At 41.9% G+C, this 16,188-nt stretch overlaps 1 protein-coding gene across 2 annotated transcripts in view; it reads right to left on the bottom strand.

Annotated features, from left to right (window-relative positions):
* DOCK3 (dedicator of cytokinesis 3) overlaps positions 1–16,188 on the bottom strand; it is a 158,888-nt gene that overhangs the window by 26,089 nt on the left and 116,611 nt on the right. The window contains exons 29-40 of one of the 2 annotated variants that reach the window (XM_088527203.1): positions 14,443–14,537; positions 13,131–13,206; positions 12,303–12,403; positions 11,974–12,032; positions 11,372–11,520; positions 9,328–9,413; positions 7,484–7,510; positions 7,268–7,363; positions 5,663–5,723; positions 5,090–5,183; positions 4,530–4,678; positions 927–1,013 (exon numbers count right to left, since the gene is read on the bottom strand). In XM_088527203.1, the coding sequence (XP_088383329.1) occupies positions 927–1,013; positions 4,530–4,678; positions 5,090–5,183; positions 5,663–5,723; positions 7,268–7,363; positions 7,484–7,510; positions 9,328–9,413; positions 11,372–11,520; positions 11,974–12,032; positions 12,303–12,403; positions 13,131–13,206; positions 14,443–14,537 (1,080 nt within the window). The remainder of the gene's footprint in view (positions 1–926; positions 1,014–4,529; positions 4,679–5,089; positions 5,184–5,662; positions 5,724–7,267; positions 7,364–7,483; positions 7,511–9,327; positions 9,414–11,371; positions 11,521–11,973; positions 12,033–12,302; positions 12,404–13,130; positions 13,207–14,442; positions 14,538–16,188) is intronic. The other variant, XM_088527196.1, reaches the window with a different exon arrangement.

Raw genomic sequence — 16,188 nt, 5'->3', positions numbered from 1 at the left:
TTCACCTAGCAGCTGATTAAATGCAAGCAATAAAGAGCAAGAATGGCTCATCTTGGTCAAAAAGACATTTTAGGGCAACCTCGATGTGTTACTGCACTAAGCTTTTCTAACAGGCTTGTTTGCTCATCATTCCCAGCCCCTGTATAAACGTGAGGTTTCCTGTTCACCACGACTTGCCATGGCTGCAAGAGGCAGGCGCGCGAGCGAGACGCGGACTCGGACTCTCCTGACGGCCAGTCTGAAGAGGAGGCCCTTCAGAAATGGAGTTTATCAGAACTAGCTACACATCCATCTTAGACAAGAATAAAGCTTGGACTTCTGAGGGCAATCTCAAACACTGTAAGGATGCATTTCTGTAGCATATACCTAAATTTCGACATAGGCATTTTACCCAAAGAATGACAGCAGATAAACTATTTTCACATTTATAAAAGCTTCTACATACCAGTCAAATTTTTGATTTTTTTTGATTAAAGCAATGACACTGCAATTTCTGCCTTGATTTCATCGTGTCCTTGGTTTTACCAAAGGATCAGTACAACTGACAAGATAACATTACTTTTCTGTTGTGTTTTCCTTGCTTGTTCCTCTCATTTTAACTGAGGTACAGGCTGTCCTTGATACTTTTAGGATTGAAATGAATTATCAATGCATCTTTTTTTTTTTGAAAAAGCAAAGGAGAAAGCCTTTTGATAAAATGCATATAAATATGTAATTGCAATAGTTAGCCTAGCTGCTGGGTGTGCGTTGTCCATATGCTCTCTGGAGTGTGTTGCTAGCAAAACTAGAAATTAAATCAGTGGCCCCACAGTGTAAATACGTATCAGGAAGATGTTTATTTTTTTAATTTCTGAATTTTCTGACACTGGACCCGAATTCCCTGGAAAGCCCCACGAGAATGAAGGAGAGGAACTGCTGCTACGTACCCGAATCCAGCTGAGGCTCTGATAGTCATAGAGACCTTCATACTGTATGGCCAGCTCTCTGCACAGCGGGATGCCGAACTCCCAGCTCTGCAAAACCAAAGCACATGAGCTCGCAGCACGCGCGCCGCCGCGGCCAGCGGGGCCGCGAGCACGAGGGAGGCGCCGCTCGTGGCGCCAGGGCTTACAGGGCGTGAGGAAGCATGAGACATTCGCTGCAGGAATTTCATTCCTCGTTCATGTCTCCATTAAAATTACACACTCATGCTGCTGCTATTGACTCTTCACTCATGGGACTGGGAACCTCTCTGGAGAAGGACAAGAAATTCTCATCCTGTTAACCTCCCCACAAGCTCCTTTGCTTTCTGCATTAAAACGCCCTAGTATCCCTGGAGTATCCTGTCCAGGCCAGGCGGTCAGGGCTCCTCTCCCCAGGGCCTTTGCTTCCTCCTGCACTGAAGAAACTGCCCAGCACGGGGAACGCTCTGACACGGACACAGCCCTCCTCAGAGCGGACCTGCAGGACCAGATCGAGTACATATCCACGTTCAGAACAGAAAGCAAATCTCATTTCTTCAAATTAGAGTTTTAATGCAACACTTTCCTAAGACACAGTACTCAACTCCTGTGGAGGTAAGCAAGAAAGAGCCTGAGTTTCTATGTGGCCACACTGGGAGAAGAAGCCCTCCTTGGCTCTCCCGGTTTCTCAGCTAATACCCTTGAACTGAGAAGATCTTCTCTCCCTTCTGCTTATAACTGTACAGATTAGAAGCCTTTGGGGGGACACGAGGGGACTGTTTCTTGCCCTATTTACATAACGAATCTAGACACAAAGGTCTCAGCCAGACTCCTACTGGATTCATTTCTACAAGTCACTGGGTTAACTTTTAAGTTGTTTTAATTGCAGTCCTGTTACAGTGAAAACAATTAATGAGTTACAACATATAACATGAGCTATATAGGCACCCAAGCTTTTACAAAGCTAACAATAATATTGCAAAATATTAGGAGGTTGTATGGACACAGTCTTTCTGTCACATTTGATTCGATGCATCAGGCACTTCACAGTGCCTGCCACTATGCACAATCGTGCAGCACCTGTTCTCTCATCCCTAATACCAGCAATGCTCCTTTCCCTCTGAAAAGCCAAAACATAGTAGTTTTAAGAATGTCTTTTCTGAAAAAGAGGATAAATGTAAGATCTAAAATGCCACAAGTAATGATCCCAAACTTCTCTGACTTGATCCCCAAAACCTACATGAGAACTTGCTGAAAAGAGAAGAACTTGCTCTTTCGGGATCTCTTTGTATATTCTCATATTATTAATAGTTTGAAAAATGGAAAGTCTGGTATTTGTTCAGATCAACCTAGTATGTGCTATAGGAAATAAACTCAACGACCAGTTAGGTGACTAAGGATGCTACGCAAGTTCTTATGATCTCAAATTAACAGGATTTTTTCTATGGGTTGTCAGTCTTAAGCAGTTAAGTGCTTATATCTATGTTTACCTGAAAGGAGAGAGAGAAAAACCTATTTTAAAATAGCTGGTCAGGAGCAAAAGGTTCTTCTCACCCTGCAGAGAGCCACGGTCTCATTTCCAACTGGGATGCTGTGGCTAAAGCCTGCGTAATTCTCTAATGACAGAAACAAGGAGCTGGCTGTGTTCCTTCAAGGTGGCTCTAAAGCTGTAACTTTGTCCTTATGCAGAGAGGAGGGTTTGAAAATGACAGAAAGGAAAAGAGAGGGGCTGCATGGAGATCTGAATCCTGGGATGCTCCTCTCTCAATTCTGTGCTGCTGTGAGTGGCCGCTTCGCAGCCCAGACCGAAGAGGCACTGTCCCTGCTACCCGCGTCACTTCTCTAAAGCACCATTCCCCTCTTCTACCTCCTCTTGAAATCATCTCCTAAGGTCTCCAGTGCAACTCTTCCTTACTATCTGCTTTCCCTTTTGCTGATGTGTGATCCCATCAGTGTTCTTCACTCTGTCCTTCCCTGGAAAAACACATTCATGCCACATTTATTGCAGCTGTCAGCTAGGGCACCAGCAGCTCGCAGCTCCGACCGCGCTCAGAGGCACGGGCAGGCAGAGCATGCAGGAAGGTAACTCCCATCCCAACGTGCAGATTTCTCTTGCAAATATGATTTTAAGAAGAGTGCACTAGAGAAACCACTTCAAATTTGGGGTGCAGAGCACAAGCTGAAAATGAGCCACTTCGAAAAATGTCACTTGGGCTCCCCCGCAGCACGCTGAAGCTCTACAGAGGATATATAGAAAAACGGCTGCAGCGAGAGCCCATCACCTAGGACAAGAAGGGATGTCTGCTTTCCTTGTGGTTACATAAGTAACTGCTTATTAACACCTGATAACACCCTTCACTTCCCCAGTACAAGTGACACCATGCTCAAGTGGATTCTTTAGTTACTCTGCTACCATTTGAAATAGAAGAGGATTAAAACACCCAGTCAAATAACTCCAAAAAAGTCCAGTCAGGAAAAATCTCATCTTTTTTTTTTTTTTTTTTTTTTTCCCTAAAATCTCTTAGCTTTACAGCAAAATGACATCAGCCAAAAATCCTGACATTGCTGAAACTGTAGAAAGAGAACCACATGCAGTATTATTTATTATAGCAGAACAGACAAGGGGGAAAAATGGGCAAAACCAAGTTCTTGATAATGAATTAATTCCTCAGAAATAGCCCTCTCTTTACAAACAACAGGAAAGCAACTTCTTTTGCAGCTTCTGTAGAAACTATTTCTACCAAATGCAACTTTCTTTTATCAGGGTTAGGCAGAAATTATCCGGAATGTCAACCCAGTGCTAGGGATCAAATCACATTTGTATTTAATGCCACTGTCATTGTCATCACAGGTAAAATCAACCCTGAGGCACACAAGCAGATGTCATCTCCCAAGAATATGAGTTGTAGGAATTTTTCTGTAGAAGGGAAAAATTGGAAAATATTTTGACAGATGATCTCAATTGTAAGGTTCACCTCTGGAATGTTCTCATGATACCATGCTATTAGGGACTAAAATGCATCCATCTCTGCAGTAAATTAAAACACTGTTTATTGCAGGGAGAAACACTGAATGTGTGACACCTGAAATGTATTGACTTTTGTTCTTGGCAACGGACAGAATTGTAGTTTAAGCAAAAGTCACTTAACAGTAACCCTGAAAAGGCTTAGAGCTCTTTTCATAGACATATTCATATAGAGCATTGGCAACTGCTGTTTGCTTCTGGAGATCAGAAACAAAACTAATCCTTATGAGAGACATAACAGCAATTTGCAAAACCCTACTAAAAATACAAAATATTTTTTGGAAATGAAAGAACTGGCAGCCCTCTGCCAGGTGACCCAAAGGAGGTTTTAACACATTCTGGCCTTTTTCCTGTTGGCCTCCGTAGACCGCTCCAGATTTTATGCACAACTTGGTTTACCCATTTTCTCATCTGTTTTTCTTTCCACAGAACTAAGAGGCAACTTGTCACATCCTAATCTCTAAAGTCAGGTCCAGACTACCCAACTGAGATGAAAGGTGTGCGAGCCCAAGTAATCAGGAAAAGGGAAGGAAGCTGCTGGAAGAGAGAAGAAGTTGGCATACCTTCCCTTTGTTGAAGTAATGGATAATCTTACGGCACAGACCTTCCTTACGTTGCCACTCTGACTGAGACGGATAATGCAGGAACTCTCTCAGAGGTCTGTCCTCCCACTGAAGCAACTCACAGTACAAAAGCAACGTGAACGCGGCCTCTGTTGGAAACACAACCATTGAACACCAAGTGAGTGACTCCAGGCAACAAGTTAGAATATAGTTGGCTTTATGCAAATTCCCACTCACCATGTCTGCAAGGTGGAAGTGCCCCCCAAGTGCTACAATGCAGGAACTTTGGGAAATGATAACACAACACTATTGTGATTTTTGAATCAGTCTTCACTGTAGAACAGATGAATGCAAAATTTTGGGTGCAAAGGAATATACGTATGTTGGTGTGCGCACACACAGCATTTTTCCCCTGGCCCACAGCTCTGGATCTTTCCATCTGCCATAGTTCAGCCAAACAATTTTTTTTCCAAAGGAATTCAACAGACATTAGAGTGTAACGTTGGAAAGTCAAAAGATTTTGCTGGTATCCCCAAAAGCCCCCATGAAGTCTTACTAACCTGTATAGTTCTCAGCCTGTAAGTGCATGTCACACAGCTTGTGAATATAGCGGATGTACATCTCTTCCTTATTAATTTCAGACTTATAGAAATTCTGTAACAGAAAAATAGAATTATTATTTGCATTGAGGTTCTGCCCCCTCATTCAAGATAACTGACACCATCTGCATATGCATGACAGTCTTGAAAAGAGAACACACTGTCAGTGTAAAAAAAAAAAAAAAGGACAAATTATTTTCACAGTCATGTTGATATAATCCACTACTTTTATCACATCATGTATTTTTTCAAAATGAGAGTAGGTGAACTCTGAACCAGAGGGTCAGAGAGGTTGCAGGATCTCCATCCCTGGAGGTCCTCATAACCAGACAGCACCCTGAGCCACCTGGCTCTGCTTTGGGCAGAAAGGGTTGGACCACTGACCAGAGATCCTTCCAGCCCATGTCCTTCTGTTATCCCAGAGCTAGGATGCACAAGTTATACTTGCCTGACCCAGATATCTACGCCAACCCTTCCTATTCCAGTTTCAAACACACTGCAGGGTATCACAAGAGGTAGAGAGAGGGACTTTACCATAAGGTTGACAGTGCAGCCAATCTTCTTGTTCTCCGTTTCATCTCCTTTCATACAGTCCCTAAAAACGTAGAGCAACTTTGAAAATTAAATCTGCAAAAAGCCCATTCAAAATTAACTTGAAGCTGTCCTACACCACAAGAATTTCTTTGGATCATAATAAAACAGTTCATGATATACTTTATTTTTATAAAGTTCCTCTCAGAAGAATGCGTATTCAAGTGTAAATGATGAGATGAGAATTGTCAGAACTGAGTGTGGTCTTACATGCATGAACTTGAGAACCTGCACCTGATCTGACTGCTGCTTCATTTCTCACAAGATTCTGAACCAAAATCAGGTGACTACAGCCAAAAATCATTTGAACTAAAGACCTACCATAGAAGTGAAAAACACTATTATTTATGCAGATGTAAATATTCAGTGATTTCCCACTCTCAAGATTTATAACTCATAAATTTAGCTTTCTGAAGTGCAGGCACCCTGAAAGACACAGCCTAACTAGTTAAGACTACAATACAGATTTTCACACAGATAAGTTAAATCACACAAAGACTATCCTGAAGTTTCTGCAGGACTTTAGAAATTCTTTCTGTTTAAGCAGTACAAAAGTTAAAGGCTTCAAAATTTACTAAGCTTGACTTAAAGAAATCCAACCCTTCCGTTCATTTGCAAAAAAGGAGACAAACCTTTTATAGTCGTGATAAATGCAAAGCTTCTCGAGAGTCACTTTGTCACCTAAGTGGTGGCTGGACTCCAAGAGCTGTCAAACCTGGTTAGCAGAGCTCTCTCTTCATAGCTCACTCTGCGACTTGCAGGGCTATCACGATAGTTTGGACTCGCTTCATCTGCACTTTTCCAAAGCCCGATGTTGTTCCCTGTTCTGCTCTGTGCTAGGGAAATTCTGCTGCATATTAATTGCAAAGAAAAACCTGTTCTCTCTTCCTGAATTAAGCATGAAAATGAATATGTGTGTATCACATTTGTGTTGAGAGCAAATGGGATTTTAAAAAAGCTGTTCCCATGCACTATTCCTTTTTAAATGTGTCTCAGATATTTCACCTTGCTTAGTTGTTGTACAGCAGCTGTGGTCAGCAAAGAAATAGGAGATTTGATCAAACCGATAACAAAAAGAGGAAACCAAAAAGTGCAGAAAGATTTGGCATTGCCAAAACCACAGCCCGGCCATAGGCTGTCACCTAGAATGAGGACCACAAGAATAAACAATTATTCTTTAAACTATTATCCGTCGTCTAGAGATGGAAATATATGGAAGAGTTCATTATAGGTTCAAATTCTCTATTGTTCCAATAAACAATTCTGTATATATTAAGTTACCTGTCCAAAGTCAGAATATTTTCCTGTAACTAAATCAAAGCTCAAATTTGTCAAACAAATAAGACCTAATTTAGAGTGGAGTCTTGCACATCTGAGTCACCAGCTTGGGTGAAAAGAGTTGCAACCTGGTGGGTCGAGGTGAAGCACGTGGCATGTGACTCAAAGGCCTTGGTCCAGCAGGGCACACAAAATCTAGGTAAAGCACCAGAGCTTTGTAAACTACTACTTGTACTATACCCAGAATGTGTTTTTGTTGTAGCCGGATACCTGTAGTCGAGCAGACGCTCCATGAGGCGAGTAACTGACGTAACGAAAGAGATTCCCGTCTCCCGCCACGTTTCCTGCTCGATCTTCTCCAGCAAGCTGTTTGGGGAGGAAGGAGGCCACTGTGAGGCTTGTGGGGCCACGGCGCCGCGCAGGCAGGCAGCTGTGGACAGCTTCGTGTCTCCCTCGTAAAGCAAATGCCCGGGATTATTGTCTTACCTGGGATAAGGCCCAAAGAGCTGGGTTCTGCTCCAGGCAGCAGGAAGCAAACACAAGGACATTACAGAATTGGCAGGAAAAGAAAAAAATATCCCCTCACATTGCAATTAAAAATAAAAAATAGATAGATAGTAACCTTTATAGTATGTATATATAAAATAACCTTTATGGCAACAGTTGTTTTCCACGTAATTACCTGCGGTTTAGATACTGCTCTCAGCAGAATGAAGCTGCAGCTGGAACCCAAACCCTCCTAGAGCAAATTCCTCTCCTTTGCTCACCCCCAGATAAATTCTGACTCAGCAGCCAGGCAACCTCACATCACAGCTTGTTTAAACTGCCCATAAATCAATGCAGTCCCTTTCTGCTCTGCAAACTACACAAGGGAGGCAACATCTCACCGAGACATTTGCAAAGAATGAGAAAAGGCCAGAGGGGGAACACTGAGAGAGCACAGGAGAATCTTAGTTACAGTTGTGTTGTAGGAAGTGGGAAAAGCATTTCCACGCTCACTTCCTAAAGCTGCATCTCTGGTCAGAGAACTATGTCATTTCATATTGGGAAGATCAAATACTGTTGGGCGTCACGCTGGTCCTACCCTAGACAGATGCGTCCAACACTGGAACGATTTCCTGTCATTCCCTGATTCACAAAGGACCCAACTCATGTTTTGGCAGCACAGGCGGGATGACAGGATTTATGGACAACTCTATATCTGCAGCTCTCTGCGGAGGAAGAGCTGACAAGTTCTGCTTTTCTGGGAATTTGTTTCTCCAAAGCTCACAGTGTTCTAAGGGAATGCAGCAAGAAATAAAAACTATAAGGTGGCTGCAGTTCAGGTCAAGATTGAGTTTCTTGGCAATATACATAGTCACAGCCATCTAAAAGTAAGCCAACAAGCTACAGTCCTGGCCTTCTTAACACTTCAAGCAACAAATACCTTCAAAATACTGACTATTCCTCTTACCAAGTGAAAAATAAAATACAAAGAATATACGTAAATGGAAGTGTGCGTGCAGGACAGGCGGGAGGCTTAGTCTTCTGGAAAATTAATGGACACACAAATGTGAATTCAGAAATAGGAGTAGTGGTTCTAGTGAAACAGAAGTTATCTCTTGAATTGCCTGCAGATTGATAGGGCCCTTACAAAATCATCTGGAATATATTATTTAAATTCTGCCACTCTACAGCTCACTGGAATATTAAAGGATTTAGGATATAGTTCACTAGACTCTGAGCAATTAAAAACAAGTCCTAGGACCCTTGGAAATCAAATCTAAGTGGAAGATCAGATTGCAACGTTACCCTCACAAGTGCTCTACTTTTGGTGTAAGGGGAGGGTACAGTGCAGTGATGGACTCTGCAGCAAGCAGTTGCAACTGCTGAGCCAACTCAAAACATCACCTTTAAAAACTGCGAAAAGCAAAGAAGAAAGTTTAGGAAAGTATCTTGCTTCGGCAAGCCCTGACATGCTTGAGTATGTTGGTTCTCCAGCCAAGCTGAAGGCTTCACATGATTTCATGTATCACCACATGAGAAAGAGGCACTAGCTTCTCCAGCAAATCAGTTTTCGAGCAGGCAGTGACTTACCTGTGCAGCCTTGTGTTAGATTTCACCACAGGAAAAACAGACTAACTCATATATATTATTTTCAGAATCACATAAGAAGATGCGTTGTTACTGTGGGTATGAGAGCCAAGTCATGCAAACCTGCCAGGAAGCCCTTTCCACTGCTTTCTCTCATGGACATCAGCCCTCCGGCTACCATTCCTCCCCAGATCATGACTAGGAATATTCCAAGGACCCTGCCCGAGGTGGAGGGAACAGAAACCAGCAGGGCTTACAGCAGGCTGAAGAGTTCCCTGTAGTTCTCATCACCTTTGCCTTCCGACACCAGGCTGTCCAGCTTGTCGATCAGCTCGGCTTCCACCTGGGTGGAGAAGGGAGTAGTTACCAATGAGCTATTTACATTAGACATGTCGCGCGCGACTTCCGAAGCGCCATCCAAGAGCTTTGGAGACTAAATATCCCAAGGAATATGCTGCCTTTGCTTCAGGGGTATTTCTGATGTTTATTCTCTTTTTTTTTTAAAAAAAACCAAATTGCTTAGATTTGTTGTGAGCAGATCTGTCAGAGATACTGTATCCTGTACTGCCAACAAAAAATATCCTTGCAGATAAGCTAATTCATGGCACGACCGCCACTGGTCTGCTGTGACGGTGCTGGTGGGAGGTAGCTATTTACAGTGATCCAGGCACCATTAAATCTCACTGGAAGATTATCTGCTCATTAAACTCAGTTTTATCCTGCCTCTTTATGGTTATGGATGCATTTTCTTTTCACACTATACAAAAGGTCAGAACAGTATCATTTCTCTTCCCTTACACAGGTCATCAACACCGCATGTTTTTCAACCTAGTATCTCCTGTTATCCAGCTGGATATCAGATATTCCCATAAAATTGACTCAAGTGCAGAAATCAGGATATCCAACAATCAGAAAGTTTCCTGTAGTTGTGAAGTTTTGTGGAAAATTTACTTTCGGTGCTAATAACAAAGAAGGTTGCTAGAGGTTGAAATGGGTCTGCTTTAATTTAAGGACAGGTCTCTCTTGAGTTTCTCTGTGTTCTTCAGCTGTCCCATTGCAAAGGAAGTAAAGATGAGAAGCACAGGAAAACCAGCCAGTGATGCACAAAAGGAATTGAGGATCTTTTTACCAAAATCATTAAATAGAAACCAAGTTTGGCCCATGAATCAGACTGCTCTGCTATCCGTTATCACTGAAAAAATGACCTTGGTAAAACATTTACTACTGAAGAAAAGAAAACCTAAACTGGCTTGAAAATAAATGTAAAGGATTTGTATATGCTCTAACAACCAATTCAGTATTCAAAAAACCAACAGAACTATGAAATTAAAAAAGAAAGCAAACCAAAGCCTTTAACCCTTGCTGGACTGAATTCTACATTCTGTATATTATTTTAAACACACTGCACTCTGTTGCACAGCCAACACTCCAGCATTCAAAGCAGCGTGCCACACTGACACGGCCTGCAACAAACCCTGCCACCACCTTAGGACAGGGAACGTAGCAGGAACAGAGACCACGGCCACCCTGAGCCAGATGGCTGTGTGTCCAGCGCCCTCTCTTTGCTCATGACCAACAACAACTGATGAAAATACATAGCGCTCCCTAGTATCGTAAGAGGCAAAAAAGACACCTGTCTGCAGATATGTGCCCCCCGTATTGCCCCAGAGGCAATAACAGCTACATGCCGGCATTGGGGATCCATCCCAGACTTATGCCTCACTGTTTATGCTCTGCACTGCTAGGCTCTGTTTTACAGGGGGAAATGGAAGCAAGTGTCTGAGCATGACCTGACAACTAAATGATGACAGCTCCTGTGCCCGTTCTGGAAACAAGCAAGCAGGTCTAAGAGAGCTGCTGCCTTCTCTCAATGCACATACAGCTACAAAACTATTATTTAAATTATTACATTTCTTAAAATTATATTTTGGTAATTATCAAATTATAAAATAATTATAGTTATTTTTCAATTATATAATGCCATTTTGCCAACTAGAATCGGAAGAATCGCAAAAACTGGCTCAATCTAGAGTCTATTTTTGGGTTCCTAGTGTCACTGACTACCAACCTAAGGAAGCCAATGGCAGAGGTGAGCGCCCTGCACTTCAGAGCTCCCTTTCTCTCATAGCAGATGTGTAAACAATACTTCAAATCTTCCATTGCTAATGCACCTGTAGGAGAGCATCTCCCTCCCTACCAGAGCCCAACCAGCTGCTGCAAGCCCCTTGCTTTCGGCCGGGCATTGCAGAGGCACAGAGCAAGAGGAAGGGAACACAGCACGTGCACGGGAAGCTATTTCACCTGCTTGAAGTTGCCATTCTTTCTCTGTTCCCAGTCCATCATGTCGTGGAAGATGGGAATCATGATGTTGCGGACTTCTGGTTGCGGGACGAGTGTAACACCAAGAAAGGGGCCAATCATTCCCGGGATAAAGTGAATCTTATGCTCACCTGTACAACACAAAGCAACTGTAAGTAAGTAAAAGCCTTATTTATCTGTCATTCATTGCTAAGAGAAGGAAAAGCCTCTAGCCATATACCAAGTAATACGTACAAGCATTACAGAAGGAAATGCATTTGTGTCCTAAAAGGATTGAAAGGACAGTTATTTGCTTTACAAAACCTCTTGCAAAAAAGCAGTTTTAATTTCACTGTGAGAGCCTTTAGCAAAAATTGACAGCGTATTTTACTTGCAAACAGCTTCTGTTAAAAGTCACCAGACTAAATCACACTAACTAGGGAGAATATATAAATAAGTAAATTTCTTCCAATTTATGAAGAAAAAGCACTAAGTGCAACAGTGGTATTTAACAGAACATATTTAGACTTTTAAAGAGCTGCGGAACTCCTTATCCTCATTGCGCTGTTCTGGAGAATAAATCAAAACAATTGTGACAGACATACCCAGGTTCTGCCACATGCTGAAGAGCTCATATGCCATCATCACTCTCATATCACCGTATCTGAAAAAAAGGAGACAGACAATTGCTTAATGGATAAAAAGCATCAAGGTGGTGATGTTAAAAATAAATTAAATTCACATTAAAGCCAACATAAGAATATAAAAGGACCCAATGTAGTGCCCAGTGATTACTTAAGATCTCTACTTATTCATTTCCCAGGCACTTGCACATCCTGAGCCCCACAATTAATCACAAGGATTTGCGGTAGATGATGATCTCTGATTTTGTGGTAGCAGAAAGGGCTAGGAAGCCAACAAAACATGTTCTTACTTATCTAGAATCTTCTTCCTCTTAGCTGGCGTGGCATTTTCTAGTTGGAGACTTGGCTGGTTTATGAACAGAACAGCTAAGCTGAAATAGGAGTTCCACACCTGCAGCACAGGAAGGAGGTTTTATAACATTACATTGCATGGAGTATGTCTTAAACAAGTGCAGGAAAATATGTTTCTTCAAAAGAGAATGAGATTTTTCCTTCACATAATCAAGATGCAACTTAACATGCATATTACCCTTTAATATACTAAACTCTTAAGGAGACCAAGGGACTACTTATAACTCGGCAAGAACTAAAATTAAAACCCCCCAAAGGTATTACCACTAGGCCTTCCTCTTAGCACCGAAGTTCAAAAATGAATAAACTTAGTGACATCTTCAGTTTAAATTGCTCTCTTTTTCTAGGCTAAAAGCCTCAAAAAAAAAAAAAAAAAAAAAAACAGAATCAGAGATTACCTTATGTCACGAATGACAGCCCTATAATCTGGTCTGGTTTCCTGCTGCTACCACGTGTGTGTCTGCACACGTGTGAATGCTGCTTTCTGGCTTTCTACTTTCAGCTAGAAACCTCTAAGATACCACGTTCCTCCAGGTTTTAAGAAATCAGTCAGGAAGAAAGACCCTTAATGACTAAGCAGGAGCTAAGAATGCAGCCAGTGCTTAACCTCACACGCCAGAGAACCTGGCAGAGGGACATGGTGAAATCCCCGACTTCCCCATCCTCACAGATAACCAAACACAATCTGCTAATGTAGAGAATAGCTCCTGTCAACTGCTCATGCTGCTTTAGAAACGCTACAACATTTTCTCAGTATCAGTGCTTACTTTAAAATCAAAGTCTGTCTCCGTGAAATTCTTGTGCAGTGCAGAAGACAGGTACTGAACTGTTGTAACTATGATACTGCAGTCAGAAAAAGAGGAAAGAAAAAAAGCACATTTTAGTGTGGAGTATAAATCATATCAAAGTGGTTTACACTTCTGAACAGCAGTGTTTATTTTACTATATGTACAGACACAGGCATTTTTTCTTCAGGCAATCACTGCTAAATTCAGGTGAAAGTCAACTTTCTTTCGCCTTTTATTTATCTCTATAAATACTTTGTACTAAGTGATACAAGACTGAGAACTATCATCACTATTGTAGGCTTTGGAATTTCTGTAAGATCGTTTAAATCCTGTCTATTTTTTGCATGGCCAGGCAGTGTTACCTACATTGAAATGAAAGAACATATCTATCTCTTCCCTGTTTTAAGCAAAAAGTTGTTTTTTTTCCTCTCCAAAGCACAACTCAAGAAACCTTGAGCTATTTCACTTCTTGGTTTACACTGCTCTTTTATCTAGCCTGCACTTGAGCTGGCTGCATTTGTGAATATTTTTTTATTCCAGATTCGCTGAATTTTTTTCTTCGGTGGCTAAATGCACCTAAATGAAAGGAAATCTAGCTCTGAGATAAACTTAGGAGTTAATTAATAGGACTTGGGTGAGGCAAGAACAGCATGAAAAGAATCAGAGCACATCTCTGCTTCACACCAAAGCAATGCTTCCAGCTCCACTGCTGCATGCACCTTCCTCTGACAGTGCCCAAGGGAACCGCGTAATGTACTTTTAATATATTATAATTTATATATTTTTCATTTCTTACAATATTTCATTTAAACTGAAATATGGAAACCCACTTCTTTCACTTGCTCTAGACCCTGGGGGTGACTTGCAGAACATGCAACCCAGCAGCTGCCCAGTCACCCCCAAGGAGGGCTCCAAGGCCCCTTCTCGCAGGAGGGTCCCCACAGCTCTCCGCTCGCCTGGCCCAGTCCCATTCCCACATTAGCCAACAAAACGAGAAGCCAGGGCAGCCTGCGGGTGCTCCTGGGATGCTGCCTCCCCAGGTATCTCAGAGCTGTATGTCGTGCTAGAGTACAAGGAATAAACAGACAACCCAAGTCTAAATTTGGTGCAGAGTGTTAAAATCAACACAGAACACGTAAGTAAATGCAGGGAAAGGGATCCAGAGTCCCTCCTGTCTCGATCACTGCACCCCAGCCCAACGAAACACGCTGCATCATGGGTTTTAAGGGCCCATGTTTTGAGGAACTTTCCACGTAGAACATCAGCAGTTCAGAGCTGCTTCTCTCCTTACTTGCTGGTGAGCAACCTCATCACCATCCAGTCCCGAGGGAAGACGCTCATCTTCATCAGGTTCCGAAACACACAGAAAATCTTCAGCAGGAATTCCTGTCACACACGCACAAAAGGAAAAACACCCATCATCATCAGCTGCAGATTAATGTAGTTTCGTCGTTTTGCAAGACAATTAAGCTAAGTGTGTTCACCCTGATCTATCACAAGGATAATCATAGTACATGAATACAACATACACTGGGATACAGTTCTGTTTGTCTGCTACTCAACTGGTTGCTGCTGTATTTTAGTGTTTACTTCTATAGCGAGATGCAAAACCTCCCTACGTGCTTAGCTCCATGTGACTTCCTGTATCATCGTCCAGAGCTCTGATGTCAATTCCCAGCTATTTTCAAGTACATTACAAGCATCATTATTAATTTGATTTTATAATGTTAATGAGGCATCTGTCCAAAATTCTCTGCATTTACACTGCAAATCTGACAAAACAAAAGCACACTCAAACACAATTAAACTCCAACATACGCTTTTTTTAAGATGGTAACATCCTAAAGCCCCATTTATGGCAATATGTAGCAGAAGGGGCTTAAACACATTCAATGGAATGTTTGCGTTCCAAAAAAATCCCCAAACCTGAAGACATTTCTGATTTTTTTTTGTGTACCTGTATATCTATAAAGATGAAAAATATAGGGAGAATGCAATGCGTCAAGTTGTTTGTCTTGCAGAACATGATTGTGTTGTTTTGTTCTCCTGCACAACATTAATACAGCATGGAAAGTGGCAGGGCAAGCTTTCCATAAAGCTGTCCTGCCATAGGCCTTAATTCTGATGGGAGTGGGAGAAAATGAAGTGTGAGTGTGAACTAGTTGCTCTTTGGCCTCATTTTGGCTTACCTGTCACAGAACTAAGTTCAAATAATGCCTTCCTATCCAACAAGATGTACTGAAAATATCTGAAGGAAAAAATAATCTCCAACTCACTTGCTAAGGTGATGGAAGTTCCTACTATGTTACATTCTTCCCTATTTTATTATTATCCCTATTCTATCAGGTGTGTAGGTAATTGGTAAAGTTCTCTATAAAATCCTGCCTTTCTTCATGAAGTTATTCTGCCTCCTAAACAGGCTGTTACCCGAGATACTCCTCTTTCCTATTGAGGCTGAGAGAAAAAGTTGATTTCTGCTGTGTTGAGATGCACAATTTGAAAATGTCAGTGATAGAAGAGCCTCTGGAGAGGTCTGCCCACCTCAGCAACCATCTTCTGCTCAGGAATAGCTGGCATTTCAGTTGTTATTCACACACCTGGGAAGGGTGCAGCCAGAGGAGTAGTAAGGTTGCTACTTTCCCAAGAAAGATTTATCTGCTAGAGATTTTGCATCCCAGGGAAAGGATACCAAATATGCGATATTGAAATATTCTGATCTTTTGGCATAAGGTCAACTTCATCACTCTTCCTAAGTAAGCTCCACTGCACATCTTATGTTTAGGAGTGCGCTACAGGGCAACTGACTCGGCACACACTAGATTAAAAACCCTGTTCCTCAGACTGTGCTCTGTATGGTACCATAACACGTTTTTGTGGCTAGTAACATCTCTCTTTTGGATCTCTATTTGCTCTTCTTTAGCAAAAGAAGTCAGTGCACTGTGGAACCCTGTGCATTTATAATGTAATACCTATAATTATAGAAGGAAAAGGATGGTCTATACGTAAAGTGAAGAATGAGAATGAAGAATGCAGAAAA

The sequence above is a fragment of the Tinamus guttatus genome, unplaced genomic scaffold, assembly GCF_059628265.1.
Source record: "Tinamus guttatus ecotype Peru unplaced genomic scaffold, ASM5962826v1 Tinamus_guttatus_pri_ptg000026l, whole genome shotgun sequence".
Taxonomy (NCBI): domain Eukaryota; kingdom Metazoa; phylum Chordata; class Aves; order Tinamiformes; family Tinamidae; genus Tinamus; species Tinamus guttatus.
Note: the sequence above shows the minus strand (reverse complement) of the source record. Positions and strands in the feature narration are given on the sequence as shown.